General features: G+C 50.9%; 4 protein-coding genes across 4 annotated transcripts; all 4 read right to left on the minus strand.

Annotated features, from left to right (window-relative positions):
* Positions 1-1,454: 1,454 nt before the first annotated feature.
* Positions 1,455-2,117, minus strand: LOC132251800 (olfactory receptor 10A4-like). Its single transcript, XM_059731727.1, has one exon. The coding sequence runs from the start codon at positions 2,115-2,117 to the stop codon at positions 1,455-1,457; it is 663 nt and encodes a 220-aa protein (XP_059587710.1).
* Positions 2,118-14,159: 12,042 nt separating this feature from the next.
* On the minus strand, positions 14,160-15,858 carry LOC132251378 (maestro heat-like repeat-containing protein family member 1). The gene is made up of 4 exons (XM_059730613.1): positions 15,469-15,858; positions 15,135-15,237; positions 14,615-14,680; positions 14,160-14,409 (listed from the first exon to the last, which is right to left on the minus strand). Exons 1-4 carry the CDS (start codon positions 15,790-15,792, stop codon positions 14,228-14,230), a joined length of 675 nt encoding a protein of 224 aa, XP_059586596.1. The 5' UTR covers positions 15,793-15,858; the 3' UTR covers positions 14,160-14,227.
* Positions 15,856-20,727, minus strand: LOC132251801 (maestro heat-like repeat-containing protein family member 2B). Its single transcript, XM_059731728.1, has 10 exons — positions 20,622-20,727; positions 19,847-19,999; positions 19,430-19,584; positions 18,997-19,135; positions 18,593-18,783; positions 17,876-18,013; positions 17,564-17,675; positions 16,894-17,040; positions 16,392-16,571; positions 15,856-16,191 (listed from the first exon to the last, which is right to left on the minus strand). Exons 1-10 carry the CDS (start codon positions 20,721-20,723, stop codon positions 15,856-15,858), a joined length of 1,653 nt encoding a protein of 550 aa, XP_059587711.1. The 5' UTR covers positions 20,724-20,727.
* A 646-nt stretch (positions 20,728-21,373) lies between these two features.
* On the minus strand, positions 21,374-26,720 carry LOC132251377 (maestro heat-like repeat-containing protein family member 2B). Its single transcript, XM_059730611.1, has 10 exons — positions 26,587-26,720; positions 25,139-26,106; positions 24,794-24,916; positions 23,782-23,934; positions 23,408-23,434; positions 23,034-23,156; positions 22,569-22,648; positions 22,066-22,201; positions 21,816-21,911; positions 21,374-21,472 (listed from the first exon to the last, which is right to left on the minus strand). The coding sequence occupies exons 2-10, from the start codon at positions 25,157-25,159 to the stop codon at positions 21,458-21,460; spliced, it is 774 nt and encodes a 257-aa protein (XP_059586594.1). The 5' UTR covers positions 25,160-26,106; positions 26,587-26,720; the 3' UTR covers positions 21,374-21,457.
* Between the last annotated feature and the right edge of the window lie 351 nt (positions 26,721-27,071).

The following is a 27,071-nucleotide window of genomic DNA, read 5'->3' on the forward strand; positions in this document are numbered from 1 at the left end:
GGTAGCCATATTGGATTCCAAGAGGCTGACAAATTAGCATATATGTATGAGCTCAATGCAATTAAAAACCCTAGTAAACAATACTCAGGGGGGAAATGTTGGCTACCACTGTTCTAGATGACAGGCACCTGGCTTGCAAGACCTGTAGCTTCCCATAGGAATACCCTAGCTATTTAGCTCTGGGGGCAAAATACATGTTTTCACTTCTCAGGCTACAATTATTAGCCACAGGTTTTGGCTGACTTATATTTAGGAGTCTTAAGACTGCTACATATCTATAAGGAATGTGTGGTACGTGCTTTGGCAGCTGGTGGGCACGTTCAGTCTGTGTGTACACTTAGTGGTGCATAGCCATCCACATGCACAGGGAAATGCATTCAAAGACAGGATTTTCTGCACAAAAAGTGCTAAAATTGCCCTGTACATCATCAAAAAATGGACATGGAGAGCACTAGGAAACAAGCACAATGTCACTCCAATGTTCTTGTGATCATTTCCAGTGAAAGTTTGTGACCAAACCAGGAAGAGAACCAAGACTTCTGTTGTCTCCTATTCCTGCCTCAACACAAAACAGTCCTTGCTTTCTAATCACAGGGTGTTAGGATTCCCTCTGGAAGCTGGGACTTTTGAAGGCCCCTAAATTAGTTTGACATGCAATGTCCAGTAGGATTTGAAATTAATACTCCTAGGGGTGTGTTAAGATGCAAGTACAAATTTATTAGTCAAGGCTAGAAAAAGCAAGCAAATAACACAAAGCAGATTCACCTTGCCTGCCAAAGACAGATTCCCAATTGATAATGGATATTTAGGCATTCCCACCATTACCACTTTTCTTATGAGGATCTCAACACAACATTAGAAAATTCAGCTTCCTTCATTCCTGTGTTTGTTCAGCAGTATAATTCTCATGTCCAGGCAGGAAAAACAAGCTGTTCTGTTAAATCTCTTGTTCATTCACTAGAGTGCAGTATAAACCTACACAGGGCTGGCTTTGACTTAAGTGAAATATATATTTAGAAATGAACAATTTGAAAGCGAGTTACAGATGGAATAAAGTTTGTGTTCAAGTCATTTCTGCCCATTCTTTTAGACAACCTAAACCGTTTGAGGGATAGGATACAAAAGTGTGAACAATTAGTCGAAGAGATTAGGTTTTTACCACATCAGCTTGATAACACCCTCACTGTGTGCAACCTAAAGGGAAAGTTAGACTTCAGATTTGGGCCTAAGCGTAGGAAGCCTTTGGTTGAAGACAATCTGTGTATACTGGCTTGAAGCACAGAGAAGTTATCCTCTTAAAATCCATTCACTATTTTTATCTGGAGCAATTTTTAAGTGAACACTGTGGTAGCAGGACAATCCGTTCAATAGAACAGGGTGTGAAATGTAATAGATCTCTCAAAAGTTCCTCTTCCTTTTAGAATTCACCAGAAAACCCCTGGGCCAGGAGCCATTCATTTTCCACAGCTTTGATTCCTGTTATTTCCATTTTGCTTAAACCTGCTAATAGAGTTTAACAATGTTTGCATTCCTCTCCAATTCATAAACACACAGACAGCTTTCCTTACAGCCTCCTTGACTTCCTTGTTTCTCAGGCTGTAAATGAGAGGGTTGGCCAATGGGGTCAGCACAGTGTAGGAAAGAGAGAATATTTTGTTCAGGGCTCTAAGGGTGTTGGTTCTTGGGAACATGTACACTAAAATTAGGGTCCCATAGAAAATGGTCACCACAGTAATATGAGAGGAACAGGTGGAAAAGGCCTTTTGTCTCCCAGTAGTGGAAGGGATTCTTACTATGGTGGTGATAATACAGACATAGGACATGAGAGTCAAAAGGAATGGGGGTAAAACAAATATACAGTCAAGACTGAGAACTGCAAGTTCAATCTCATAGGTGTCACTGCAGGAGAGTTTAATTATTGGAACATAGTCACAAAAGAAATGATCAACTTGATTGGGTCCACAGAAGGTTAATCGAAACAACAAGAGATATACAATGGAGACAACTATAAATCCATTGATCCATGAACCAGCTGCAAGTTTGAAAGAAAATCTGTCACTCATAAGGGCTGCGTAATGCAATGGTTTACATACGGCTAAGTACCGATCGTAAGACATCACGGATAAGAGACAACACTCTGTAACTATCAACATTCCACAGAAGAAAAATTGGATGAAGCAGCCGGAGAATGAGATGGTTTTGTCACCAGTGAGGAGGCTGGCCAGCATCCTGGGCAGGACAGTGCATGTATAGCAGGTTTCCAAGCAAGACAAATTCCCCAGAAAGAAGTACATGGGAGTGTGCAGCTGCTGAACAGCTATAATTAGCGCAATTATGAGGATGTTCCCAGCCATGGTTGCGATGTAGAGCAGGAGAAACAGCAGGAAGAGAGGTATCTGCAACTCTGGAAATATTTCAAACCCCAGGAGGATAAATTCAGTGATGGAAGTTTGATTTCCTACCTCCGCATCTGCCATGGCAGCAGAGAAATTCCATACAGCTCTGCAAAATAATCTGAATCAAACAGACACCTTTGAATATCATGGAATCAGTCCATCTGCTGAATTTTTAAGAGACTAACCTTCCCTGAAAATGATCCATCTAGGTTGGTGTTCCAAAGTTAAAGCTAGGAGGTGAACAGTCCATCATATCCATTTCTATAACAGCTTCATGGAAGCCATTGCCCCACCTATGTCACTGTGAGAAAAGAAAGGGTAACATTTTCTTTTGCAGACATGTAAGAACTGTTTTACAGTATGTCTAAATACTGCTTCATGCACCCCTCCTAGCTTCATCGGGGCAAACAGTTAGAATTTTGTTCTGGGAATGTTCATCTCAGAGTGTAGCGCAATATATGACATGCAATCTTTCCCATTTTCTTCTATCACCAATTATATTACAGATTTTCTAACTCAAAGTTATGAAGTATAAGTTTTAATTTTACACAGTTGATAACATTAATGCCAGTCACAGTGTTCCTGTTATTTCTAGATTTGTGCTGCTATAGAAGCTGAAATTAATAAAAGAGTTATAGTGTTTTTAGTTTAAATTTCTTAAACTCTAGATTACAATTCTAACCAGTCCTTAAATTATACAGTAAAAATTGGTAATGACATGAATTTGGTTTGCCAACCTAGAGCACTGGAATGTTTCTGAGACAAAATTGGTACATTAGGAAAACTTAAGAAAAGATTCGAGTCAGAATAAAATCACACTCTCTCTCCATAAGCAGATGGAAGGCAGACTTTTGCGGTGTTCTGGTTAGGATGCTCTGTTACTTCATTGGGAAGTACTGACCACCCCAAGGGTTTGGGCAGCATTTGTCAGGTTCCCCAAATCATGACATCAGTTTAACTGGAAAGACATGTCATTTGACAAAAGAAGTAACTTTCCCCCCTCCCTACAAGCAGAGCTTGTTTTAAAAAAAATGGGCCTAACCAAAATGCAAGATAGGTACGTGTGAGTGTCCCTACTGAAATTCACACCTGGTACCATGGGACTATGCTGACAACTGAATGTAGAAAATTCAGTACATTGGTCCTGTGCTCTAATATAATAGATGGAGATGCAACTGGATGCCTGAGCATCCTGAAGGACAGCTGCAAACAGGGCACTATCAGTGGCTTCTGCTTTAATGGTAGGGTGGCTTCCAGTTACCCCAAACAGATCATTTTCCATGCATGCTAAAGGGCTGTCGTGGGTGGCATTGCAAAGTTTTTGCGCTCCTGTCCTGGCTCACGAAGCACTATGGCAGATACCTCTTAGACCACTTTTGGATCCATCTCTCAAGAGAGCAGTAATTGTCCCCAAAGTACAAAATAACACGATAAACTGATGGCATTGACCTCTAGGCTGTTGTCAAGGATCAAATGAAAGTAATGAAAGGGTACTGGGTGAACTTGAAACACAGTTATTCGCATGGGCCAAGAAATTTTCAGTGCCCTAAAGACCTAAAGGGGTCTAAAGATCAGGTCAGGGTAATTCCCAGGGCAATGAGAAGTGAATTCTTCACCTAACCTAGAAATGTTACCAACAGTACCACAGTCTGTCACAGGAGCGCATTACTGAATTATTGCTTAGGAACTCGTGGGATGCAAGTGTCTCTTTAGTTTTCCTGTACATTTGTGCAAGGGAGAGCTACTTAACATTTTTTTTCCATATATAACTTGCGCCTGGTTACCCAGCATCCTCTTGGGAATCAGTAACGAGCTCTTTACTTGGTCCCCTAGCCCCAGGTGCCCTGCCTGAACAATGCCTACAGCATGTGGAGTCCTGGTCCTTTCCTGTGACCCAGCAGGGTGTCATCTGCAGATTTATGGCTGCAGTGACAAGGAAAACTTTTACCTAGTTTCCTGTAGATGGATTCAGAAGAGCCTGTAAGAATTTTACAAGTCTGAAAACTCTAGCCAAAGCCCATTCAAATGATCAGAAATCTTTCTGTTGACTGTAATATATGTTATATCATGACACACACATACTTGTATTTAGTCTCACATCAAATATGTGTGTGGGAGGGAGGACATCTAGGAGTAGCATTCCTGCATTTGTGCAGGCAGTTTGATCAAACAACTTTTGAAGTCATTACAAATCTTATGATTTTATCACACGTCCATTTAAATTGAGTGGAAATTTTATGAGGATCATTTTCTGTTAGGGAGTGATCAAACAGAGAGCCTTTTGGCCAGCTCTTTTCAAAGTTCAGTCTCTAAAAATCATTTGTACTATTATTCTCAATCCAGTATATCTGACAGATATAAATCTTAAGTGACTGAAGATGCATTAAGGAGGCAGAATTAAATCTTGGAATTCATATGATGCCAAATATGATTTTTATTCTAACTTGCTTTTTTCTTAACTCACATTTTAACTAATAAGAGAGATTTATTCCTTTAAACACTCAAAATGTTGTCATGTAATTATACTTATTTACTGTTTGGTATTACGTAACCTGACATTCCTCTATGTTTAATAAATGTCATACATGTATAGGAATTATTTTATTTATAACACATTTTACATAATTAAAATATTTTGAAACTAAGAAACAGACCCAAAGAAAATAGAAACTGAAGGATGAATATTTCCTATAGACAATGAATGCCTTTTCTTTTGGAACGTACCATTCTATATTAATATTGAAGTGTTCGGGTTATTTATTTTGTTTATTCATTACTGAGTCTTGCAATACAGGTGAGATGTGAAAAAAAATTCTGTTTAGATAATTTAACTAACATTCATAAAAATGTCCAAATGCATATGTTAAATTTAATATTGATTATGTTGTGGGAAATTGAAACATAACCTAATGCCGCTGTAGGACAAAGATCACTTCAGAATATTATTTATATGGAACAGGTTTGATTATAGCATTTCCATTCGTAAATGGACAAATTAGTTCTATCTTTCTATCTATTCATCTCTTTACCTACCTTCCCACTGATGCACCCCTAAAACTGATATTATTTGAAGAAAAAAAAGAAAAATTATTAGCTTACATTCAAAGGGTGTAGCAAAGCTTGAATCTCTGATGTGGTGCCTTCTATCTTCATTCAGGAGACCCAAGTATTGCTTCTGTAGTCAACCTTCTCTCCTGATGCATTTCACATTCATTATTTCATCGATTTGAGAGATGCACATATTCTAAGAGAGATGCTGTGGTTCCTCACCCACGCTTTTGTCCACTTGTAGCTTATAGGCATTACACAATATCAGTTTCTCCCTGAAGTCATTATTTATTCTGTCTTTGAGAAGGTGATAATACTCCAGACACTTCTGCTGATGGGCATGTCATATCATTATTGTGCAGGCAAAGCCATAATATTAATAGAACCAAGTAAACAACCCCTCCCCCCAAAAAAGACAGACAGACAGAGAGAGAGAGAGAGATGAGAGTTTGAAATATCAAGATGAAATGAATAGCAAAGAAAATGAAAAACAAAAGAAAACAATTCCCCCCCCCCCCCCCCGACTCTCCTTAGGATTGGCGTAGTGTCGCTGATTATGAAGCAATTATCACCTCTACAACTTGGTTGGTCTAATAAAAGATATCAAATTCACCCAAGGAACCTTGTCTGCCTGAAAAATGGTGGTGAGACTTTTTAAATTAAAACTCATTGAATGAGCTTTAGTTTAAAATGCCCTGCTGCCATTTTTCAGTGCAGGGGATGCCGAGGCTTGCGCACTTTTAGTTAGCATGGCTCACTAATTAAAATGCCCCCCATACCTCCTGGAGCATGTGTAAAAATGTCCACAATGTCCAACACCGGATTTGAGATAAATGGTCCTAGAGTTGGGTTAAAATCTAACTACACATTTATTAGTCAATAGGGGTGTGCAAAACAGGCCCTATTCAATTTGGATTCAGATTCAGCTGGAATCAGGGATAGTGATTCGAGTAGTTGATTTGGATAACTGTCCCTGATTCGATTCAGTCAAATCCGAATGTGAAGATTTGATGCTGATTCAGAGAATCAGTGATTCAGCCATAGGTACAACTTTAAATTTTTTTTTCCAGATACCTTGAGGTACCAAGCATGGTTTGTGAACTCTGCAATGGTGGGGCAGATGGAGTGTCCCACAGGAGCACGCCCCCGCCGCATGCTCGGCGGTGAACCTGGGTCCAGTGGTGAGTGTGCAAGAGGGCCCCCCTGCGAGCCCCTGGCTTGGCAATTGTCCATTGGCAGACCCTGGGTGCCCCCCTAGACCTAGGAGGCACCAGTTCTAATTAGAGTCATTATTGATTCCAAGATGAACATAGGCCGCCAATGTGAGGACATGGTCAGGAAGGCTAACTGCACCTTGTCGTGCATCCACAGACGCATCACAAACAGGTCCAAGGAGGTGATCCCCCTCTATGCAACACTAGTCAGGCCGCAGGTGGAGTGCTGTGTCCAGTTCTGGGCACCACACTTCAGGAGGGATGTGGACAACATGGAGAGGGTCCAGAGGAGGGCCACTCACATGATCGGGGGCAGCAGGGCAGGCTCTATGAGAAGGGGCTACGGGACCTGAACCTGTTCAGCCTCCACAAGAGAAGACTGAGAGGTGATCTGGTGGCCCTCTATAAACTTACCGGGGGGACTAGCGGGGAACAGGGGAGTCCCTGTTCCCCCGAGCACTACCAGGAGTAACAAGGATTAACAGCCACAAGTTGATTGATAGTAGATTCAGGCTTGATATCAGGAGGCGCTACTTCACTGGCAGGGCGGCTAGGATCTGGAACCAACTTCCAAGAGAAGTGGTGCTCGCTCCTACCCTGGGGGTCTTCAAAAGGAGGCTGGATAATCACCTAGCCGGGGTCATTTGACCCCAGCACTCTTTCCTGCCCACGGCAGGGGGTTGGACTTGATGATCTGCTCAGGTCCCTTCCGACCCGACCAACTATGAAACTGTGAAACCCCAGGGATCAATTCTGATCAGTCCCTACATTATAAAATGAAAATGTATCATCCATTCCTATCATAGCTAATCATATGAACATATATCTCCTAGTGTCCTGGAATCTTTCTTACTAAAAAAAAATGTACACCATGAAGAGGAATGAATAGATTCTGAGTCAGAATAAAACCCCACTCCTTGTCCATAGTTAGATGGATGGCATGTTTTCTTCTGTTCTGAATGTCAGGATGCTCTGTTATTACACCAGAAAATACTGCCAATAGCAAGTGTTGGGGAAACTTTTGTAAGGCTTCAAAAATCATGACTTCTATTTAATTAAAAGGGCATATTCTGTCACTAAGGAAATAACTTCTTTTCTTCTCCAGAAACGCACATTATTAAAAGAAAAATGCAAGTGACTGAAATGCAAAATATGTACACGTGTGTCACTACTAACACTCACCCCAGATGCTTAGGAACAGTTCTGATAACAGAGTGTAGAGGATTCATTACATTGGTTCTGCACGCTAGGGTAAAAACAGAGATGCAACTGGAAGCCTGAGCATCCTGAATTGCAAAATGACACAAAGCAGTACCAGCGACTGCTGCTTCAGTGATGGATTGACTGAGAATGGGGTCCACAGCTCAGGAGAGAGGTAATTGCCTGAAAAGAACAAAAATGCAGGATACACTGATGGCATTGATGTGTAGGATGTTACCAAGTCCCCAGAAAAGTATATAAAGGTTACTGGGCTACCAGAAAACACAGCTATTTGGTTGAACCAGCAAGTTTGCATTGCAAGCCACGACAGCATTTTAGCATGCATGGATAATGATCTGGCCTGGGCAACTCCCAGAGCAATGGGAAGAGAATTTGTTCACCAGAGCACCGTGTAAAGCAACACAGGTTCTGTGAAGGGAAACACATATTTACAATGAAAATATTTGTCAGTGAGATAGAGATGGAGTAATGTTTTTGTAGTCTCTGTTCAAGTCTGTTCTGGACATTCACCTGGATGAGCTAAACTGTTTGAGGGTTAGGATATAAGCATGCAAACAATGAGTCAAAGAGGTTAGGATTTTACAAAATCAGCCCCTCCTTGATAACTGCCCATGCACAGGCTCACTGGACATGTCTACATGGGATATTTACTCTGCAGTAGATGAAAATAGCCATGCAGTAAACATTTTAGGGTCTACATGTGCCCCTATTAGGCTGGAGTAAAGTAATTTACTCCACAGCAGGATGGTACATGTAAATACAAGTACCCTATCCCAGTCCTGCCTGAACACAAAACTGTCCTTGCTTTCTAATCACAAGTTGTTGGGACTCCCCCTGAAAGCTGGGACTTTTGGAGGCCCCTAAATTAGTTAGATATGAAAAGTCTGATAGGATTTGAGAACAACACACCTAGGCCATGTCCACATGTGGTGTGGACATTTGTTTTTCCTGGGAACAACTAATGCGGGTGCACCTTGTGCCACTACTAGTTGTCTTTGGGGAATGCCCGTGCCATGCATGCTTTGGCAGACAGTAAGTTAACTTGGATAGGGTAGGGGAGGCTGGGGCTGGGACTGGGCTGGTCCCAGAAGCCTTACCTGAGGCCCTGGGGGCCTCCCAGGGCTGCAGCCATGGCAATTCTAGCATGTGAAGCATGGCTGGCAGCCACAGCGTGACTCTGGGAGGCCCGCCTCTACTTTTGAGTGGTACATGCTGCTCCTATGCGTGCTACTCAGCTTTTTTTTTCCATGAGTTTTTTGGCCCTTGGATATCCAGGGGTCCTCTGCTGCTGCCTTGCAGCATGGAGAACAACTGCATGTACAACATGTGGTGCTGCAGATGTGTCTATGGCACCACATACCGCATGTCCGCACTTGTCTGGACACAGCCCTATAGGTGAGTTAAGATCTAACTACAAATTTATTAGTCAAGGCTACAAAAAGCAAGCGGATAACACAGAGGAGATTCACCATGCCTGCCAATGACCTCTTCCTAATGCCCAGTTAGGCATTTCCATCATTACCACTTTTCTTGTGAGGACCTCAATGCTACATAAGATAATTCAGCTTCCTACATTCCACTTTTTGTTCAGCAGTATAATTCCCATGTTCGAGTAGGGAAGACACGGTTCAGCAAAAATGTATATAAGACTAGCATGTTATCCATGGAACAGCAGTGACATCAGTTAGCAGTTTCAGTTGTCACTGTTTATACCCAAAGTCTCCCTTCTGCTAATTCTGGCATTCATTCACCAGGGCATAGTGTGAATTGACACAGGTTCATCTGTGAAGTAAGTGAAACACATATTTACACTCAAAGGATTTGTCAGTGAGATAGAGATGGAGTAAGGTACTTTAAACTCTGTTCAAGTGTGTTCCAAAATTGTCCTGGAAAAAACAAACAAACTGTTTGAGGGTTAGCATACAAGCATATGAACAATAAGTAAAAGGTGTTAGGTTTTTCAACCTCAGCCATTTCTCAATAACAGCGCATGCACATGCTCACTGTGTGCAACCTGGGCCTAAGTGTAGGAAGCCTCCAGTTGAAGAAAATGGGTGTATACTGGCTTGAAGCACAAGAGTTCATTTGTCAAAACCCATTCAGTATTCTTAGTGGGAACAATTTTAAAATGAACACTGTGGTGTCAGGACAATCTGTTCATTAGAACAGGGTGTGAAATATATTGAATCGCTCTAAAGCTTCTCTTTCTTCTAGAATTCCCCAAAACACCTGGGCCAGGACCCATTCGTTTTCTACAGCTCAGATTTCTGTTATTTCCATTTTGCTTTAACCTGCTAATGAAGTCTGAGAATACTTAAACTTTTTTCAGATCTATAAAGACAGACAACTTTTCTTACAGCCTCGTTGACTTCCTTGTTTCTCAGGCTGTAAATAAGAGGGTTGGCCAAAGGAGTCAGCGCAGTGTAGGAAAGAGAGAATATTTTGTTCAGTGCTCTAAGGGTGTTGGTTTGTGGGAACATATAGACTATAGTTATGGACCCATAGTAAATTGTCAACACAATAATATGAGAGGAACACGTGGAAAAGGCCTTTCGTCTCCCAGTAGTGGAAGAGATTCTCAGTATGGTGGTGATAAAGCAGACATAGGATGTTAGAGTCAAAAGGAATGGGGGCAAAAGGAAAATAAACCTAAGACTAAAAACTGTAAGATCAATCTCATAAGTGTCACTGCAGGAGAGTTTAATCAATGGAATGTAGTCACAAAAGAAATGGTCAACTTGATTGGGCCCACAGAAGGTTAATTGTAACAACAAGAGAGATAAAATGGAGGCAACTATAAATCCACTGATCCATGAGCCAGCAGCAAGGCTGAAACAAAATCTGTCACTCATTAGGGCTGCATAATGCAATGGTTTACATTGGTTTACAATGGTTTACATCTCTCTGTTAGAGAGACAGCATGCCAGTTTTGTTCTTGTGTAAGCTTAATCATTGTGGAGGGTGTTGAGTTAAGATGTGAACCTGCCGCTCTGTCTCTTGTATGACCAGTGGTTTGGGTTGGGAGAAAAGGGCAGGACAAGGTCCCAGTGTTGCCCAGAGCAGGGGGGAGACTGGTCCCAGTACAGAACAGGGCAGAGATGGAGGCCAAAGAGGGACAGAGACCAGAGGCTGGGGGTCCACAGCACTAAAGGGCGAGACAGGGCTTGTGTCCTAAGGTTGGGAAGGACAAGGCAAAGGCTGGTGCCCAATTAAGCCAAGGTCCGGTGCAATGGACCTGAGCAAAAGGGGCCAGGTAGAGTGGTGGGGATCCCAACTAGGGAAAAGGACCGAACAGTAACACCTGGGCAGCTTGGACATGGCTGTAGAGGCAGTTCGAGGCCATGGACGCAGCCTGCTGCTCTGGAGATCTCCCAGAGGCTCCTGGCACTGGCACCTGATCTCTCATCTGATCTGCAGCCAATCTCCTGGTCACATCTGTCATGGCAGGGCCAAACCCACTGTGCTCAGCAATAACCTCACCCATTAAAAGAGCCAGTTCCTGCCTCGAGGAGCTGGCGTGGTGGGGAGCTTTTGGCAAGGAAGGGTCTTTGGAGCTGCGCAGGGTATGAGAGAGTAGTGGGAGGGTTGTGAGAGGGGAAGGGCAAGAGGGAGTAGTCATCCTTGTCCCTTGTTGGCTCCAACCAGGTACTTGGAGCAAATCTAAGGAAGCCATGTCTCCAAGAGATGCCTGCCCTGCCCTGCTGCTCCTCCTGCTGACCCTGCCGTCAGCCTGGCCAGCCGTGGACAGCAGGGAAACACCAAACCAGAAGTTTGAGAGGCAGCACGTCGACCCGTTTACTAGGCAGCCATATAATGATGCCTACTGCAATTGGAGGATGAAGGCTCAGGGAATGACCTTGGGCACCTGCACGAGCAAGAACACCTTCATCCATGTGCCATCGTCATTAATAAATAGCATCTGCACTGGGGCTGGGAGAAACAAACCACGAACCAATTATTACTATAGCAACAACAGCTTCCTTTTCACTGAGTGCACATTTGTAAGCGGCTCCCCACCGAATGGCTGTAAGTACAAGGCTAGGTCCTATAACCAGAAGATTTGCATTGCCTGCACTGGCAACTTGCCTGTGCACTATAGCCCAGTGAGAGACTGCTTGCCATGAATCCCGCACTGCTCCACAGCTTTTGCTCGCAGCGGGTCCCCAGGGCCAAAGCCTCTCAGCCTGGCCCTCTCCCTGCTCCCTTCTGGACCATGAAGCCAGATCATTTGGTGCCAAATCTTAGTGTCCCCATTCCAGCTCTTCTGCTGCCATCAGGGTCTGTTGTGCGCTACACCCACCCCTTCCACCTCCTGCACCCACAGGAGGGGCCGGATCCTGGTGCAGAGCAAGTGCCCTCCTGCTGCCAAGTCCTCAGTGCTGTTACTGAGCTGAATTTCTTGCTTCTTTCTGCAATAAACTTTGGCAACTGCAAACTGACCCAGAGTGTTTGTGGGGGCTCGGGGCAGAACAAATACCCACTTGGTCTCCAGGAGCTTGTGGGGAGCATGAATCATGGGGTGGTATCAGGGCCCTTTCCTATTTAGCGTGGCATTCCCCTTCCCTGCTGCCCCAAGGGGAAGGAGGGGAAGAAGGAAGATCTCTTCTTGTCTTGGGAGCCATCTCTGCAGGCATCTTTCTCTTCTTCTGCATGGATCCTAGGCCCTGGGCAGATTCAGCATTTGCTTCAAAAACAACAAATGCTTCAAAAGGTGATTAAGCAGACAGCATGCCCTAAGAAGCCCTCCAGAAAGGGCCACAGTGCTCCAGAAAATGAGCCCGGCTCAAGAAACTATTGTTAGCCTTTAGTTGTTGAAGCACTTCCAGTCATATCTGCATGCTGCACAAGGCACGCTGGGAGGTTGCTCAGGTCTCGGGCATCCCACAGCGAGTGGCTCTCCCCAACCTCCGCAGGGCAGTGGGGCAGGACAGGGGGAAGACTGGGGTGGGCAGCAAAGCAGGGCACTCCAGGGTGCCTGGCAGTTTTGCAGCTGGAGAGCAGGAATAGCTACGTGCATCTCTGACTCGGGTCCCTGACCCCCCAGGGTGGGTTGCTCAATAATCCCCACGGTTTTCTGACCTGACACTTCTGCTTCATCGCACTTGGAAGGCAGCTCCTAAGTTCGACTGCGTTCTGCGTTATTCCACTTGGGAAACGTGCATGTTGAAACACCCTTAAATGTTGGTTTTCCTGGTACCTGACATTGCCTTCTCGTTTGAAAATGCAATTTAGTTTCATTTTGAGTGGAAATTTAAGGCACAAATATTGAATAGTTTTTGCAAACCTTTGTTTGTGTCATTGTAAAATCAGTTGTGCTTTGCACTGACAATTCATTTTTCTTCGTTTGAAATTTCTAGCGGCGGGCATGGACCTCTTCCTCAAATCTCTTGAGCAAGTTTCAACATGGTCCACGGTAGAGCCCCGATAGCTCTCAGCCCCCAGCTTTGCCCATGGCAGGGGAGGGGGCTTTGGGAGTTTGGTGGCATGATGCCGTTGCCTTGTAGTTGTGCAACACGGTTCATTGTGTAATTTTTGGAATATGTTAGCTAAGGAGTTACATATAAGGGGTGCAGTACTGCCCACCGCAGTAGGTAAGGGGGGAAGAGGAAGGAGAATGGGGGTGCAGATCAAGGCCCCCATGCTGAGGGTGGGTGTGGAGCAGAGAAAGGGGTGGGCACTGGGATGAATGGTATCCCCGGGGCAGGTCGCGGGATGCTCGAAACCCGGGAGGTTTGCCCAGGGGTGCAGGGGGCACACACCTCAGCACAGCCCCGGGGGGGCACGTGCCCCCAGATCTGTGCACGGGGCAGAGACAGGCTGCTGCTGCGGGCTGTACAGGACTTCAGTTAGATCAGTCTTGTCAGGCCTGATCTGTTAACCCTATTTGTGATGTGGGCTAACTTTGGTCTATAAATGGGCAACCTGATCCACCAAACTTCCTGAACTTCTGTAAAGTTCATACTTAGATCCCTAGTTAGGTCAATCAAGTTGAAGGTCCGCACCCGAGTGAACTAAGTTAGATTGGGTGGCCATTTTTAACCCAATCTAACCTCCCTGAACATCTGTACCTAGCCTGTGTGCCTGGGAGAGCCCCAGCTCCTGGTTAACACATGGTAGCACCTATGCCCTGACTTCAGCAGCAATGCCCACCTCACTGCCCACACAACCCCCCAAAAGGCAGGATGCTCCAACCAAGCAGACACACGCTCCCCAAGCTACCAGGCTTCGCCCCCCTCTCTCTCTCTGCCGTGTTCAGGACAGAAGCCACAACAGCCAGAGGAACCAGGAACAGAATTTATTTACAGAAATCGTGCGTGTGCACACACATGCACGTGTAGCAGCTTGCTCTCAGTTTGTGCCGGGCCTCAGGCACCCAAAGCAAAATATAGAAAATATACGGGGCAGAGTATGCCCATGGTTTGAGTCTGGAGATTGTACCCTTCCCCAAGGGCTTTTCGAGATTGCCTCCAGGACCTGGGTGGCTGCGATTTGGACTGGTGGTGATGAGTCCTTTTCCAGAGACCTCAGAGCTGGAAGGAGAGAGGAGACATTCATGAACAGACCACTCGTGCTAGCAGCGCCACAGGCGGGTCACCCCTGGGCATCGGGGCTCAAGAGTGATGTGGGGTGGGCAGTGCACAATGCATGCAGACGTGCGGTCTCTCGGGGTCCTGCAGCCTCTCGGCTCCTTCTGGGCTCCAGAAGGGAAGGACAGGGGCTGGATTTCTGACTTACAGCTCTGCAAGTGGGCGATGTTCAGCCACCTGGTAGTCCCTGGGCTGCTGTACTCCAGCATGATGCCTAAACACACAGCAGGGACAACCGATCAGCTTCCCCCGGTTGGGGTGCAAGGAGAACTCAGCCCCGAGGCAGGTCGCTGGTTCCCCTGTGCTGTGTTTGCCATCGCAGGCAGTTACGACCAACATGCTTCCTGCACGCTGCAGCCCAGGAGGTCCCTGCCCCATCCCATTTGCCTCCCCCATGAAGTGGTGCCGAGCAATCCTGAGCCGTGCCGGGTGACCACGTCCCAGACACGTCTCCATCACTCAGGATGACTGAACCATGGCCCAGGGCTTCTCTGCCACCACCCAGCCCTGCTGTCTGGTTCATTCCCCCTCCACACCAGCCTTGCAACACTGGGAGCATCATGCTTTCCCAGTGCTTTCTGGGGAGCCTGAGGCACGGGCTGATTCGCAGCTTGACCATTCCTCGTGGGGGTGGGGGAAATGCACAGGGACCAGGCATCCTCTCTCACTGGTAAGATGTATTGCTGCTGCCCGGATCTCTGGCCAGGAGCTGGTGTAGTACCTCCTGGTCCTGTAGCACAGACCCTCCAGGAGTGCCGGTTTTTCTTTGACCTGGAGGGACCAAGGACACGTGAGCTCCCGGTGGTGAGAAGATCTCCCTCACCACATGCTGGTGCAGATCAGGAGGAAACAGGAGCACCAAGGAGCAATCTTGGCCTGTCCCATGCCCTGTGGTCCTGGACCTGGACCTTGCAGGCATTGGCACTAAGCCCCGGTTCCCTCCCTCCATCCTACAAAGAGCCCTGCCCTCCCTCACCTCCTGCCGCTCACAAACTCACTCACCAAGTGCCTGCAAAGGTCTCGCAGCAGGGCATTGACCCGCACCTCTCCTGACCCCTGCACATAAAAGGCCAGGACTCCCTGAACCCTCCTGAGCCCCAGGTAAGGGCAGCAGAGGCCCACAGCTCTTCTGCACTCCTGAAAAACACGGTCACACCAGGTTTGGACTCCCTGCTGACTGCTGAGCAGAGCCCAAGGCTTGCCTCTTGACCCACGACTGTGCCCAGGCCAGGAACAGGAGGGGCTGGCCAGGAGGAGCCTGGCACTAGGCACAGAGGAGAGGCGGTGGGCAAAGGGAGGACTTCTTCTGCCTTTCAGGTGCCACATGCAGCTGACCCCCGTCTCCCGCTCAGTAAACCATGCGGGGAGACTTCCTGCATGCACAGGGGGTCAGATGTGCAACCTGCCCTGGACCTGGGAGGCAGCCCCAAGCTCAAGGAGGTGCCTGCATGGAGCCGCCCCAGTGGGAAGGGGATGGCCACCACAGGATGCAGGGATAGCAGAGCTGCCCTGGGGCTGGACGGGGGAGACCTGGGGGGGGCTGAGGACACCAGTGTCACCAGCCCTTACCTTGGCCACCTCCTTGTTCGGGTCCTGCAGGTGCAGCAGCAGCGCTGCCCAGCTCTGCCTCACCTGGGTTTTGTACCAAGTGTGCCATCTTTTTCTTAGGCACCCTGCCAAGGTGGCGAACAGGGCAAATGAGGCTTTGCGCAGGGCATCATCCTTCTGTGGACAAGAAACCCCAGTGGGGTCACAACCAAACCTCTGTCTCATGGGCTTGCTTTTCTTCCTGAGAACTCATTTCTTCCACAACAGTTAAAATCTTCCAGTTTGGACTGGAGCAAGGGGCAGCAAGTGCATCCCCTCCCCGACAGGGCCCCCAACGAAGAGCATTCGAATGGGGATGGGGAATGGTGCTCACTCACGTGGTCGAAAAAAGCCCTGACGTGCGTCCCCACAGCCAAAATGACGGGCCCTGTACTGGTGCCTAACTGGCTGAGGACCTTGGCCAGAGATATCATGCCCTCTGTCATTAGCTTATCTGAAGATGGCACGAAGGAGGCTTGGACCAGGGTGTCCAGGATGAGGGTCCGGTGGTGTTTCAGCTGGACAAACAGAAGATGTGACACACGGATCAGTGCCTACGCTCCTCACCTCTGGGGGCCCCATTATTCCCAGAGCATTCAGGACTTCATCTGTCCAAGCAAGCCCCCGCAGCTACATTCCCGTATGCCTGTGAGATGCAAAGCACCCACTTCTGCACCAAAAGTACACTCGTCACCCCAACGGTCCGTAGAGACACCGTAGGGGCGAGAGAACAACACTGGATATATGTCGGGGAGTTGTGCAACCTTTCAGCCCTGCCTCATTGTCCGGTCTCTACGGTAAAGCTCTGGTCCAGAGAGGGCAGAGGGATTTTGACCTCACCTGCTCAGGGGCACCATGTGCCACGTTCCCCAAGGCCCTGGCTGCCATCTGCCGAACGGCGTAATTGCCGTCCTTGGCTCGTTCCGCCAGCAGAAGAAGGGCTGGGTTCAGCAGCTCCTCGTCCTGAATGGACGGGTCACTCATAAGCTAAAAGAAACCAATACATGCATTAGATCCAGCACAGTCATTGCAAGAGCCCAGCCCTGCAGCAGAAAGGTATCCCGTGCCAGAGCAGAGTCCCACAAAACACCACGAGGAAGAGCCTTAGCCCGTGGTGCTCTCCTGTTGGACGTGGGCATGCTTGTCTGCTTAGATCCAGGGCAAGCATCAAGACAGGGGCCTAGTGTGAGCGGGAGAGGTGGTGCCAATGTGAGTAGATGGGGGCACTGCTTGGTTGAGAGCAGCGTCTTCCTGGAATGCTGGGTGCTTATAGAGGATGCACTAGTTAGGACCAAGCTCGGAGCTGCTGGCTAGAATGAGGGCTCGGTAAGGAAATCCCTCTCCTTGTCACGTGACAGAAGTGGTGAGGAGTGGACAAGGGCAGAAGAGAAACCTCTCAAGTTATTCCAGTGATCCTCCCTCCTAGGAAGGGGCTGGGGCACTGCCCAGGGAAAGAGCACAGCAACCAGTCACCTTTCCATCCAACTGCTCATTCTCTACGGGGCCTTACCTGGCTGAGGAAGGCTGTCCCTGTGAGCCTCAGCTTTGGTGACCCAGCCCGCACCCATTTGAGGATCTCCTTGATGAAATTTGGCGTTACCATGCCCGACGGCAGCAGAGCCCTGCAAGAGAAGACCCCTGGCTGTGGGACCGGCTGGGCACTGCCAGCGCTCGGTTGCTTGGAGGCGGCAGCTCTCATCTCTTGGGGCACAAGCTCCCTGTCCCCAGCCCCACGCGACCCTGCAGCTTCAGCGTGGAAAGTGCCCCCTCCGCTGCTCTCCCCTCTGCCTAGAGCGCAGATGCAAGGCAGCCTGCCTCTTACCTGGCCAGGTGGCACACCCCCTCGTGGTGTGTCTCTGGGCACTCGAGCAAGGGCCACGTTCCCTCCTTGCACAGGGATGCGGCCACACTTTCCCCTATGCCCTTCGAAATGGCGCAGGCCAGGGCCTCCATGGAAAGCCTGGGGAAAGAGAAGGCCACGTGGACAGGCTGTCAGGAGGTGCTGCAGCCGGAGCAGGACCAAAACTCCCTGTCACGCGGGAGGTGTGTTACTCAGACACTTATACACACCCAGCCAAGTGCGGTGCGATACCCATGTGCCTGGCCCCCCGAAAGGGAGAAAAGGCCCTGTCTGCCCACAGCTGCAGCTGTAGGGATGACAAAGGTCTCCAAACTGGTTGCTACTTCTGCTCTCCAAGCCTTCCCGATGGCTAAGGCAAACAGCTCAGATCAAACCGATGCTGCCATTGTTTCTCATGCCTTTGTCCCCTGGCAGGGACAGGCAGGCTGGGCTTTGCACACATCAATGCTGGAAGCCAGAAGGCAAGCATGGAGGCTCTCCCAAGCCCAGAGGAGGTCAGATGGGAGGATCAAACAGCTGTAACATGTCAGACTCGGCCCTTGGCAGACAAGCCCCGTGTCTTTCAGCTGCCAGGACCAAGACAGCTCAGCACAGCCCTTGGCAAGGAGACATCACCCTGCAGGCAGCGGGCCTGAAGTGAGGCCAAACATGTGACAGCAGTCTGAGCCTGCCCCTCACCTGCAAGGGTTGCCCACTACGTGGACTTGGCCATCCGTTATGCTGCTCAGGCTCCCGCTGGGCGCTGGCATTTTTTGCCCCATGGTGTGGCTTGTTTGCTCCACAAGAGCACGCAGCATGGCTGGGAGCATGTCCCTCAGCACTTGGCCACACTGCAGGGTGCTGATGATCTCCAAAGCAGCACAGGTTGCCTGAAGGGAGAGAGAGGACCAGAGTCAGCCCAGGGAAGACATCTGGAAATCCACAACTCCAAGTCCAAAGGTCTCTTCCTCACATCCAGGAGAGCGCAGGACAGCCCGGGGAGCACCTCCCTTAGCAATTGGCTCTCCTCCCAGTCACATCCCTTCCCAGTCAATCCCTTCCCAGTCACATCCATGCACACCTGGGGCTGGGCTCTCACTTACTGCCAGTGGCTCAAATGCTGCGGTGAGTGAGCTGCTCTCCGTCTCAGCCCGATGGTCCAGCTTGGCGAGGAGCAAATGCAGCACGTGGATGGAGAAATCATCACCTCCACCCATCGCCCGCCACAATTCAGAGGTGTCACTGCAAGTTAATCCGAATTACATATGAGCTGTGGATACTCTGGTGATGTCATGAAGCAATAGGGCATTGGAGCAAAGGCCAAAGGTGCTGCTGGGGTAGGACAGGGTTGGGTCGCAGTGATTCCTCTGCCAATGCCTTTAGGCACAAGCCTGGCATTTCCTACACAAACCCACCAGGACATGGCTCTCCAGAAGTCATCCCAAGGGATCTGCACCTGGCTTGACCCTCTATGGGCTTTTCCAGGCTGTGGGATCTGTGTGTCCCTCGGTACAGGAGGTGGGGAGTGGCAAGTACCTGTCCATGGGCAGAGGTCTACAAAGCAGGCTGCTGGTGACGGCCTCTACGTGGAAGCCTGCTAGACTGGCCACAGCTTCCAGCAGGCAGCTCTTCATGCACCCTTCCTGGATAGCGGGCATGTGCATCATTATGGTGCCCAGGATGTCCGGCACCTGCAGGGAAAAGAAGAAGAACAAGGGCCCTTGCTCACTCACCAGCACAAGACAAACCAATCCCTCCCACGCTTGGAAAGCACCAACAAGCACCACCAACTTCACACCCCCTGATCCACGCATCCCCATCTCAGGCTAGCAAGGGAAATGGCCCTTGCTTCATGCCCAGGGATCAGCGGTAAGATCGTTGTCCACATCGCATGAAAGCAGCATTTGAAAAGCATGAAGCAAAAGTAGAAATCCTCCTCAGCTTCAACTTTACCTCCTCCAGCAGGGCCTCTCCATGCTCCTTGATGATGCTGAGGAGCCAATGTCCTCCTGCTGTGGCACATGTGGGGCTGGCTCTCAGCATGCCATTCAACAGGGTCTCCATAAACTCATGGGTCTGGCTTGATGGAAAATATTTTCCAAGGACCTGGAGACAAATTGAAAGAAGGGAAACTGCGCTGAAGTTCTTCTCCAGGTGAGACAACTGGTGAAGACCTAAGAGCTGCTGAACGACGCTTCATGAGCAGGTGCTGCAGGAGGGATCTAGCTCCTCATTGGGAATGGCAGCTACCCCAGAGCTCAAGGCTGATGTTAAAGAGTCGTGCTGTGCAGAAGCCTCTGTCCTATGGTGGCATGGTGTACGTGCAAGAGGCAAACTCTGTGCTTGAATTTTGCTTCCGTCTTCAATGGAGAGAGCCTCATTTGACAACACCAAATGATCCCAGCCAAGCTGCGCCCCAGGATATGTCGAAGCAGGCACAGAAGGTGACCGAGTCCTGGTTATAGCTCTCATTTGGGTGCTGTACTGACACAGGTTTCTTCTTGTGTGCAAGGACAGAAGTGTCTATAAAACTTTCTAATCTAGCTCTGACTTCTTCTTTCTACCATGCATATGGGGAAACAGCAGCAGGCAGTGGATGAACAATAATTGCCCCCAATGCCTGCCCCATGCACTCCACAGAAAGAGGTAAACCGTGTGTGAGCAAAGGAGTGGACAGTGAACGACGCCCGGTCCCCAGAGTCCCCACACAGCCTCTTGAGACACTCACCTTGGCCATGCGGGAGGATGCGGCAAGCACAGTCTCGGGGGTGGAGGCTTTCAGCTCCTCCCGGATACCCCTCAGCTCCTTCTCCGCTGCATCCATGCCCATGGACTGATCTGGAATAAAAATAAGGAGGATGGAGGGCTGTAATGATGTCTGATACAGTACCTTGGCTCCATGGAGGACCCACATGCAATGTCATGGGCAGTGCGGTCTAAGGGTGACGTCTGAGGTCTGAGCTGCTTCAGGGGGGCGGAGGTGCGGTGGGATCAGAGCTGCTACAAGCCTCTCCCCACGCAGCTCTCCTCTCCCAGGAGGTCATCCCAGGGCCAGTCATGGGTCTTTTGAGATAACTTTAGACTAGTAGCGAATGGACAGAGAAGAGCAGCGTTTCCAGACGGAGAAATGGGGCAGAGATACTTGCACCTACTCCAAGTGCCCTCACCTTGTATGGGGAGGAGGCTGGCAATGCAGTCAGCAGCCCACAGCCGGGATGTGGCCAGAGAGGCGCAGGTGTAGGGCGCCAGCAGCCCCAGCAGGAACCCAGTTTTTCTGAAGGGCTCTTGCAGCTGAGAAAGGAGGAGAAAGACCTGAATGAAATGTGCCTGGGTCTGCCTGGAGTGACATTCAAGTTTCTGGTCCTGGGAAGGTGAGAACAGGAATGCATCCCTGTCTGCTAGGCAAGATGTCTGGGTCTCAGGGGTAGGCTGCCACAACGACGCCAAGACAAGAGAGAGTTAGCCCATACTTACTCTGCAGTAGACGGCCTCTTGACAGGCAGCAAGCAGCTGGGCACTGCCCTGCAAGGCCTTGTCCCTCTCCCACTCCTTGTCAACTGAAAGCTATGGCTCAAGAAGCTGTTGGGAGAGCAGACTACTGTCAGAGGCACCTCCAAAACAGCTCAGATGAACCATTTCAACCACAGACATCACCATCACCCTGACATCCCTCCAAGCAACCTGATCCTTTCACCCTCTGGACACATCCCAGGGGGACCGTCATTGCCCTGAAGCCGCAGGACCTGTGCAGTGACCCTGGCACAACAAGGGGCAGCTACGAGGCATGTCAATGGGATGCCTGCCCATACCTGCAAGGACACCTCTCATTTGCCCTGCTGAAGGAAACCTTCCTCCCTGTCTCTTGGGCCCATCCCCGCCTTCCCAGAAAAGAGAGCTCTGCCTGCTCCTGCTGGCTACTCACGTGGAACATCTCCATAACCCAGCTCTCAGTGGGGTCTTCTTCAAGGAGGCCTCTCATGAGCTTGCCCAAGGCCTGCATGGACAACTCATGCAAGGACTGCAAGCGGGAGACAGAAGAGGGAAGCTGGAGCGTGTTCACAAACCCCAGACCCCTTTGGGGAGGCCAGGGGTGACTGCCAGGCCCAGGGCCGGCTGGGGATCATGCTGGTGGTCCCAGCAGGCGATGCCACAAGTCGGCTCTTTAGGTGTACCTGTATTTGCAACGAGTCCTGAGCTGTCTCCCCCTCCTGTCTCAGGTGCTGCACAGCTGGGAGAGGTACCAGGCACCTGAGGCAGGTTTCAAGTAGGCTTCTGTTTGCATCCCGATTCAGGGAGGGTTTCACCTTGCTGGCAGGAGACAGAGAGGAAGAAAAGCCCTCCGTCACACTGGAAAGTGGGTCTAGTGCTCAGATACAATCTGAACCTGGAACCCGAAATCCAGACACCGCTGGGCATGGCGGCTGAGAAGCTCTTGCACTGCCCACCACTCCTACTTGTCCCACTACCACCTCCAGGTCTTTCCATCCAACTCCCCAAGTGGACCAAACACATTGCAACCCCCTGAACCCCGCTGCAGGCAGGGCAGCCTGTGTCCGGAGCCCTGCATGTGTCTCTCAGCTCCACATCTGGCAGGAAGAGCACCCCAGGGTGACGCAAGGAGCTCATCTCTGAGCAGGGCATCCCAGCGCCGAGAGCCAGGGCACGAATCACCTACCTCATGTGCTTAATGGCAAGCATGGCCGTGAGGCGAACAGGAGAGGACAGGGAATCCATCGGTTCCTCTTTTATGAAGTCCTAAAAGGATTAACAGAGATGTGACTCAGGCGAAAACGGATGTGGAAAGCAGCCTGCCCCCGCAAACGAGCCAAGCTGACCTGCCAGGTGGGCTGGACGCAGCCCCAGGATCCTGCTCAGGACAACGGCATCAGTGCAGGGGCACAGAGCTGTCTCCCAGTCCCTCCCCATGCCCAGCCAGGCCCTCCAAGAGCAGCGCACAATGTGGCCGTGCCTAGAGAGCCGCGAGGGGTGCCAGCTTTCTGGGCCCCACACACACCTCTCACAGCACTCCAGTAATCCCATCACAGCCAAGAGACAGAAGAGCCACTCCCAGGAAAACCAGTCCCGCTACGTTCCCCCCAGGTCCTTTGCAGTTTGGGCCCCCGGCCTCCTCCCCACTCACCAGCATGTACCCCAGCAGCTCCTCTTTGTACGTGAACTGGAAGCTCTGGGAGCCGTCAGCGTCCTGGATGGCACGGCTGATCTCAGTGACTGACCGGATGAGGGTCAGCTTTAAGTCCAGGTCCTGAATTTCATGGGGGAACGACAAAGAGATGGGGATGAGGAGCGGAGAAGAACCGAGGTCCAGAAGGCAGCCTCCTTTGCACCCCTGAGAGATGTCTACAAGCCCCAGAAAGCCCCAGATCCACCCCCGTCTTAGACAAGGTGCATGGCAGTGTAGGGGCTCCCGCCTGGGGTAGGTCATGGTGCCTCAGTGACGCAGGGAGTTAGAGGTTGGGAAGTGCATGAGCAGAGGTGGGCTCGTTGAACATTTACCTTATTGAGGATGGTGATGCCAAGCACCTGGGAAATAAAATGCAAAACTACCGTCAGCACCTGGGACGGCCCCAGAGCTCAGCACACTGCCGGGTCCAAACAGAGGCCGGGCTGGGGAGCGCTGAGCAGTGCAGGGGCATGAATGCACAACCCCTGCCAGAGCAGGACAGGTTGTGAGGAGTGTCTAGCCCAGCACTCTCCATACGTGGGTCCTTCCACCTGCCCATCACCCCAGGAGCATGAACGCGGATGCTCCTCACAGGCAGGAGTTTAGGGTCATCAGAGCATCCGAGCCGTCCAGGCACCCCGGTGCAGAGCAGACCTCAGTCCCACGGCAGGCCTGTTCCCACCTCGCTGCACTCGCAGGCTCCTACCTGGCAGCTGCTCATGTAGTGCTGCAGGACCCTCCTGGTGATGTCACGCTCCACGCGGGGGAGCAGGTGCATTTGGGGGGCATGCAAAGCAATTTGGCTGTAGGCCAGGATCAAGGCCCTGTGGGTCCTGCCTCTTCTCCCCTGGTGAAAGTCCTGCAGAGGTGACACGACACTCACACCAGGGCTTCCCATGCCCTCTGCCCCCAAGTAGGAATCACTACTGACCAAGAAGCTGCCCCAGCAGCGATACCAGCTCTCCCTGCCAGCCCCATGAGACCCACAGCTCTCACAGCACCATCCCCACTGCTTTGTTTTGGATGCCCCCAGGCCTCATCATGTCCATCCTGCACCCAGGTGGCTCGGCAAAGAGAGCTGCCATGCCACACTGAGCCACGGAGGTGCGGGAAGGGGCGGGAGAGAGTTGGTGACCTCCGGGAAGTGGGGCAGCAGGCCTGGCGGTGGGGCAGGGGGTGGGAGTGCAGTCCTGGGTCCCAGCCCCTGCTCCAGGGCTGCCTCGGGCATTTGGCCATAACAAGTCCCTGGGCACAATGCATTGGGAGGGCCGGTGTGGAGAAGGTGGCCCTGCCTGCTGTGCTCGGTGCAGAAGCTGAGCCCCATTTTCCAGCAAGCACGTAGGTGCCTTTCGACTCCCCAGCACCTGCCCAGGGAGCTGGGTGTGCACACGGGCTATGCACTTGGAGCTGGTACTTTCAGGCTGGGCAGTAGGGCTCGTGTCTCCTCTCCCACAGCTAACGGAAAGAGGTGAAAACTACACAGTCTCTTTCTCTGGGTGAACAAGAGATGTAGTTGCCTCCAGGCCCAAAAGGGGCTCTTTGAATGCTGACGCATTAACCTGAGGCATAAAAAGTGTGACTAGCGCAAACTGCACTCCCCGCCATCTCAGCAGACCTCTGATGTGGAGCACATCCCCTGGGAGAGGGTGCCACTGCCAAGCTGCTCTTCTCCAGGGCTTGTAGGGGAGGAAGCCGGAGAAAGCCCCCAGCTCCATTACCTGCAGGAGGCTGATGATCCCAGACACTTGCACTTTACTTATGGCAGCACCAAAGTCCTCCAGGGTGCTCAGGGTGAGGTCCAGGTGGCCCTTGGCTGAGAAAGCCAGGATGCTCACGACTTGCTGAAACCCAAGAAATGCATTGGTGAGTGGGTCTGACCCAACCCGAGCATCCTCCCCATGTCCCATTGATGCTGCAATGCGCACCCGACCTGGAGCAAGCGAGGGGGCTGTGCGAGGGGAAGGCCAAGGGAAAGCCGTGTAGCAAACCGGCAAGAGAGAGGTGAGGACACGGGGGGGAGTCAGGGAAGACCTGGCCGTGTCTGGACAGAACAGGGGCCTCACCTCTCTCTCCGAAGCGTCCATGTAATCTGTGTCCTTCAGAAATTTCTAGAGCTGGAATTTCACGTAGGCAACATCCTGGCAAGAGGCCAGCGTGGTACCAAGTGCCTTATATAGGAAAGTCTGAAGGAAGGAGACCAACATCACCAAAGAGCTGGGAACACAGCAGCCTGCTACTTGGGACAAGAGCAGCCCAGAAACAGCCCGTCCCCAGGAAGGACCAAGAGAGCCCAGCCCCAGCACCCAGCAAATGCCCCACTCTGTGCAGGGAACTGGCAAGTAAAGGCAGGGACAGCCCCTCCGAGCAGCTCCCTTTGGGGCAGTGAGTGGGTAGAGGACCAAGGACCATGCCTTGGATCAAGAAAATAGATTGGAAAAGCACAAACTCTGGAGAGAAAGTTTCTGCAGCCTTCTTGCCCCAGCACTGCGAAACAGGTGCAGCAACCCAGGCTTCACCAACAGCACGCACCATCTCCGGGGAGGAGCAGGCGTAGCTGGCTGTCTGCAGCTGCAGCTCCAGGATTAGCTCTTTGCTCCAGGCACCATCATCAATGGTCTGCAGTGTCCTGTTCAGGAACTGAGGGTCCGAGTGAAGGGAAGCAAAGGGACGGGTGCATGGGCTGAGTCGTCTTCCTCCTCCTCTGCTGTGCCCTTTCTAACACCCAAGAGGCCCCGAGCAAGGCCTCGTCCCCTTCCACTTCAGCTCAAAGACACTATGGAAAGGCTGAACGATCCCAAATGACAACTCTGGATGTCAAGCCAGACTCAAGGAGACTGGCAAACCTTCCAAGTTGGACTCCTCCTGTCTTATTGACACTCAGCACCTCATTTCCCTGCGGTTTGAGGGAACCCCCCCTGCCCAGACAGCCCTCCACGGTTTGCCTGGCTGCCGTAACAGCTCTGTGAGCCGTCCTGTACCTTCAGCAGCAGGTGCTCCCACCACACGTTGTCCTGGCAGGTCTGAGCAGTTCCTGAAAGTGGGAGGCAAACAAGAAGGATGTCACTGCTGTCGGCACTGAAGAGTCCCAGGTGCCTCCCTGGGCATCCCTTCTGTGGAAGCTCCTGCATCCGCACCCTGGCACCTCCTGAGTCCCAAAGTCACGGGCCTTGCCCCCCATGCTCAATGGGTCCAGCACACATCATGCTGACAGGCCTGGGAGTTGTGCACAGCCAGTCCCTGCAGAAGTGGCCGTAAGAGGCATGGAGGGTGCTCAGCACCTGGCGGACATGATCAGCACAGCTCGGCACAGGGCTGGGATTTGCAGAAGGGCAAAGCGCACAGAGTTTGCACTGGGGGAGCCCTTCAAGGGCAAACCCTCCCCTGAGTCCCATCAGCCTCAATGCTGTCTGGCCCCTGGGTTCGTCCCCTGTGACAAAGAGCAGAAGCTTTCAAGCATGTGGCGCTGCGGCAGGGGAATGGCACCATGGGGCGCTCCCCCCCGGGTCGTTACCTTCCATAGTCATGAGCAGGATGGGGATCTTGATCCTCCACTGCTCCCCAACAGGAGGGTGGATCATGCGTTGCAGAGCCCACAGTCCCCGCAGTGCATGATGCGCACGGGTCCTGTCGCCCAGGGCCGAGGCGACCACCTGACAGCGAGAGAGAAACAGGGGCTCAGCTCTGGAGCGGGGCTGCACGCCTTTCCTTAGCAGGGAAACCGGCCTCCAGCACACATGGCCAGAGCCTTCAGCCATCAGACACAGGCCACATGCTGTGCTTGGCCTCTCCACAGGCTGTGAGGCGGGGGCCGAGCCTGGCTGTGCTCCGCGAAGGGCAGGGAGATCTGCTGGCAAAGGGCAGCTCACGTGAGGGAAGAGGCAGAGCGTGCTCCTCCAGCCAAGGCGACGGGCACGTGTCTCCCACCCCACTGCCCTTCCCCAATCCTCTGGCAGGGACCTTTCCAGGGTACTCACCAGGAGTCGTGCCAGCAGCCCC

The sequence above is a fragment of the Alligator mississippiensis genome, chromosome 7 (genome assembly GCF_030867095.1).
Source record: "Alligator mississippiensis isolate rAllMis1 chromosome 7, rAllMis1, whole genome shotgun sequence".
NCBI classification, from domain to species: domain Eukaryota; kingdom Metazoa; phylum Chordata; order Crocodylia; family Alligatoridae; genus Alligator; species Alligator mississippiensis.

Bases quoted from the DNA above. Each gene is read 5' to 3' on its own strand.
- LOC132251800 (XM_059731727.1), bottom strand. From the start codon at position 2,117: ATGTCTTACGATCGGTACTTAGCCGTATGTAAACCATTGCATTACGCA.
- LOC132251378 (XM_059730613.1), bottom strand. From the start codon at position 15,792: ATGTGGCACCTGAAAGGCAGAAGAAGTCCTCCCTTTGCCCACCGCCTC. The intron at 15,238-15,468 runs GTGAGTGAGTTT...TGGTCCCTCCAG, and splicing joins GAGACCTTTGCAGGCACTTG to GTCAAAGAAAAACCGGCACT. The intron at 14,681-15,134 runs GTGAGAGAGGAT...CTGTGTGTTTAG, and splicing joins AGCAGCAATACATCTTACCA to GCATCATGCTGGAGTACAGC.
- LOC132251801 (XM_059731728.1), bottom strand. From the start codon at position 20,723: ATGGGCATGGATGCAGCGGAGAAGGAGCTGAGGGGTATCCGGGAGGAG. The intron at 17,676-17,875 runs GTAAGAGGCAGG...CTTCTCTTGCAG, and splicing joins GGGGTGTGCCACCTGGCCAG to GGCTCTGCTGCCGTCGGGCA. The intron at 17,041-17,563 runs GTAAGGCCCCGT...GGTTTCTTTTAG, and splicing joins GGACAGCCTTCCTCAGCCAG to CTTATGAGTGACCCGTCCAT.
- LOC132251377 (XM_059730611.1), bottom strand. From the start codon at position 25,159: ATGGACGCTTCGGAGAGAGAG. The intron at 24,917-25,138 runs GTGAGGCCCCTG...CTTGGGTTTCAG, and splicing joins TGGACGCTTCGGAGAGAGAG to CAAGTCGTGAGCATCCTGGC. The intron at 21,912-22,065 runs GTACACCTAAAG...TCCCGCTTGCAG, and splicing joins AGGACTCGTTGCAAATACAG to TCCTTGCATGAGTTGTCCAT.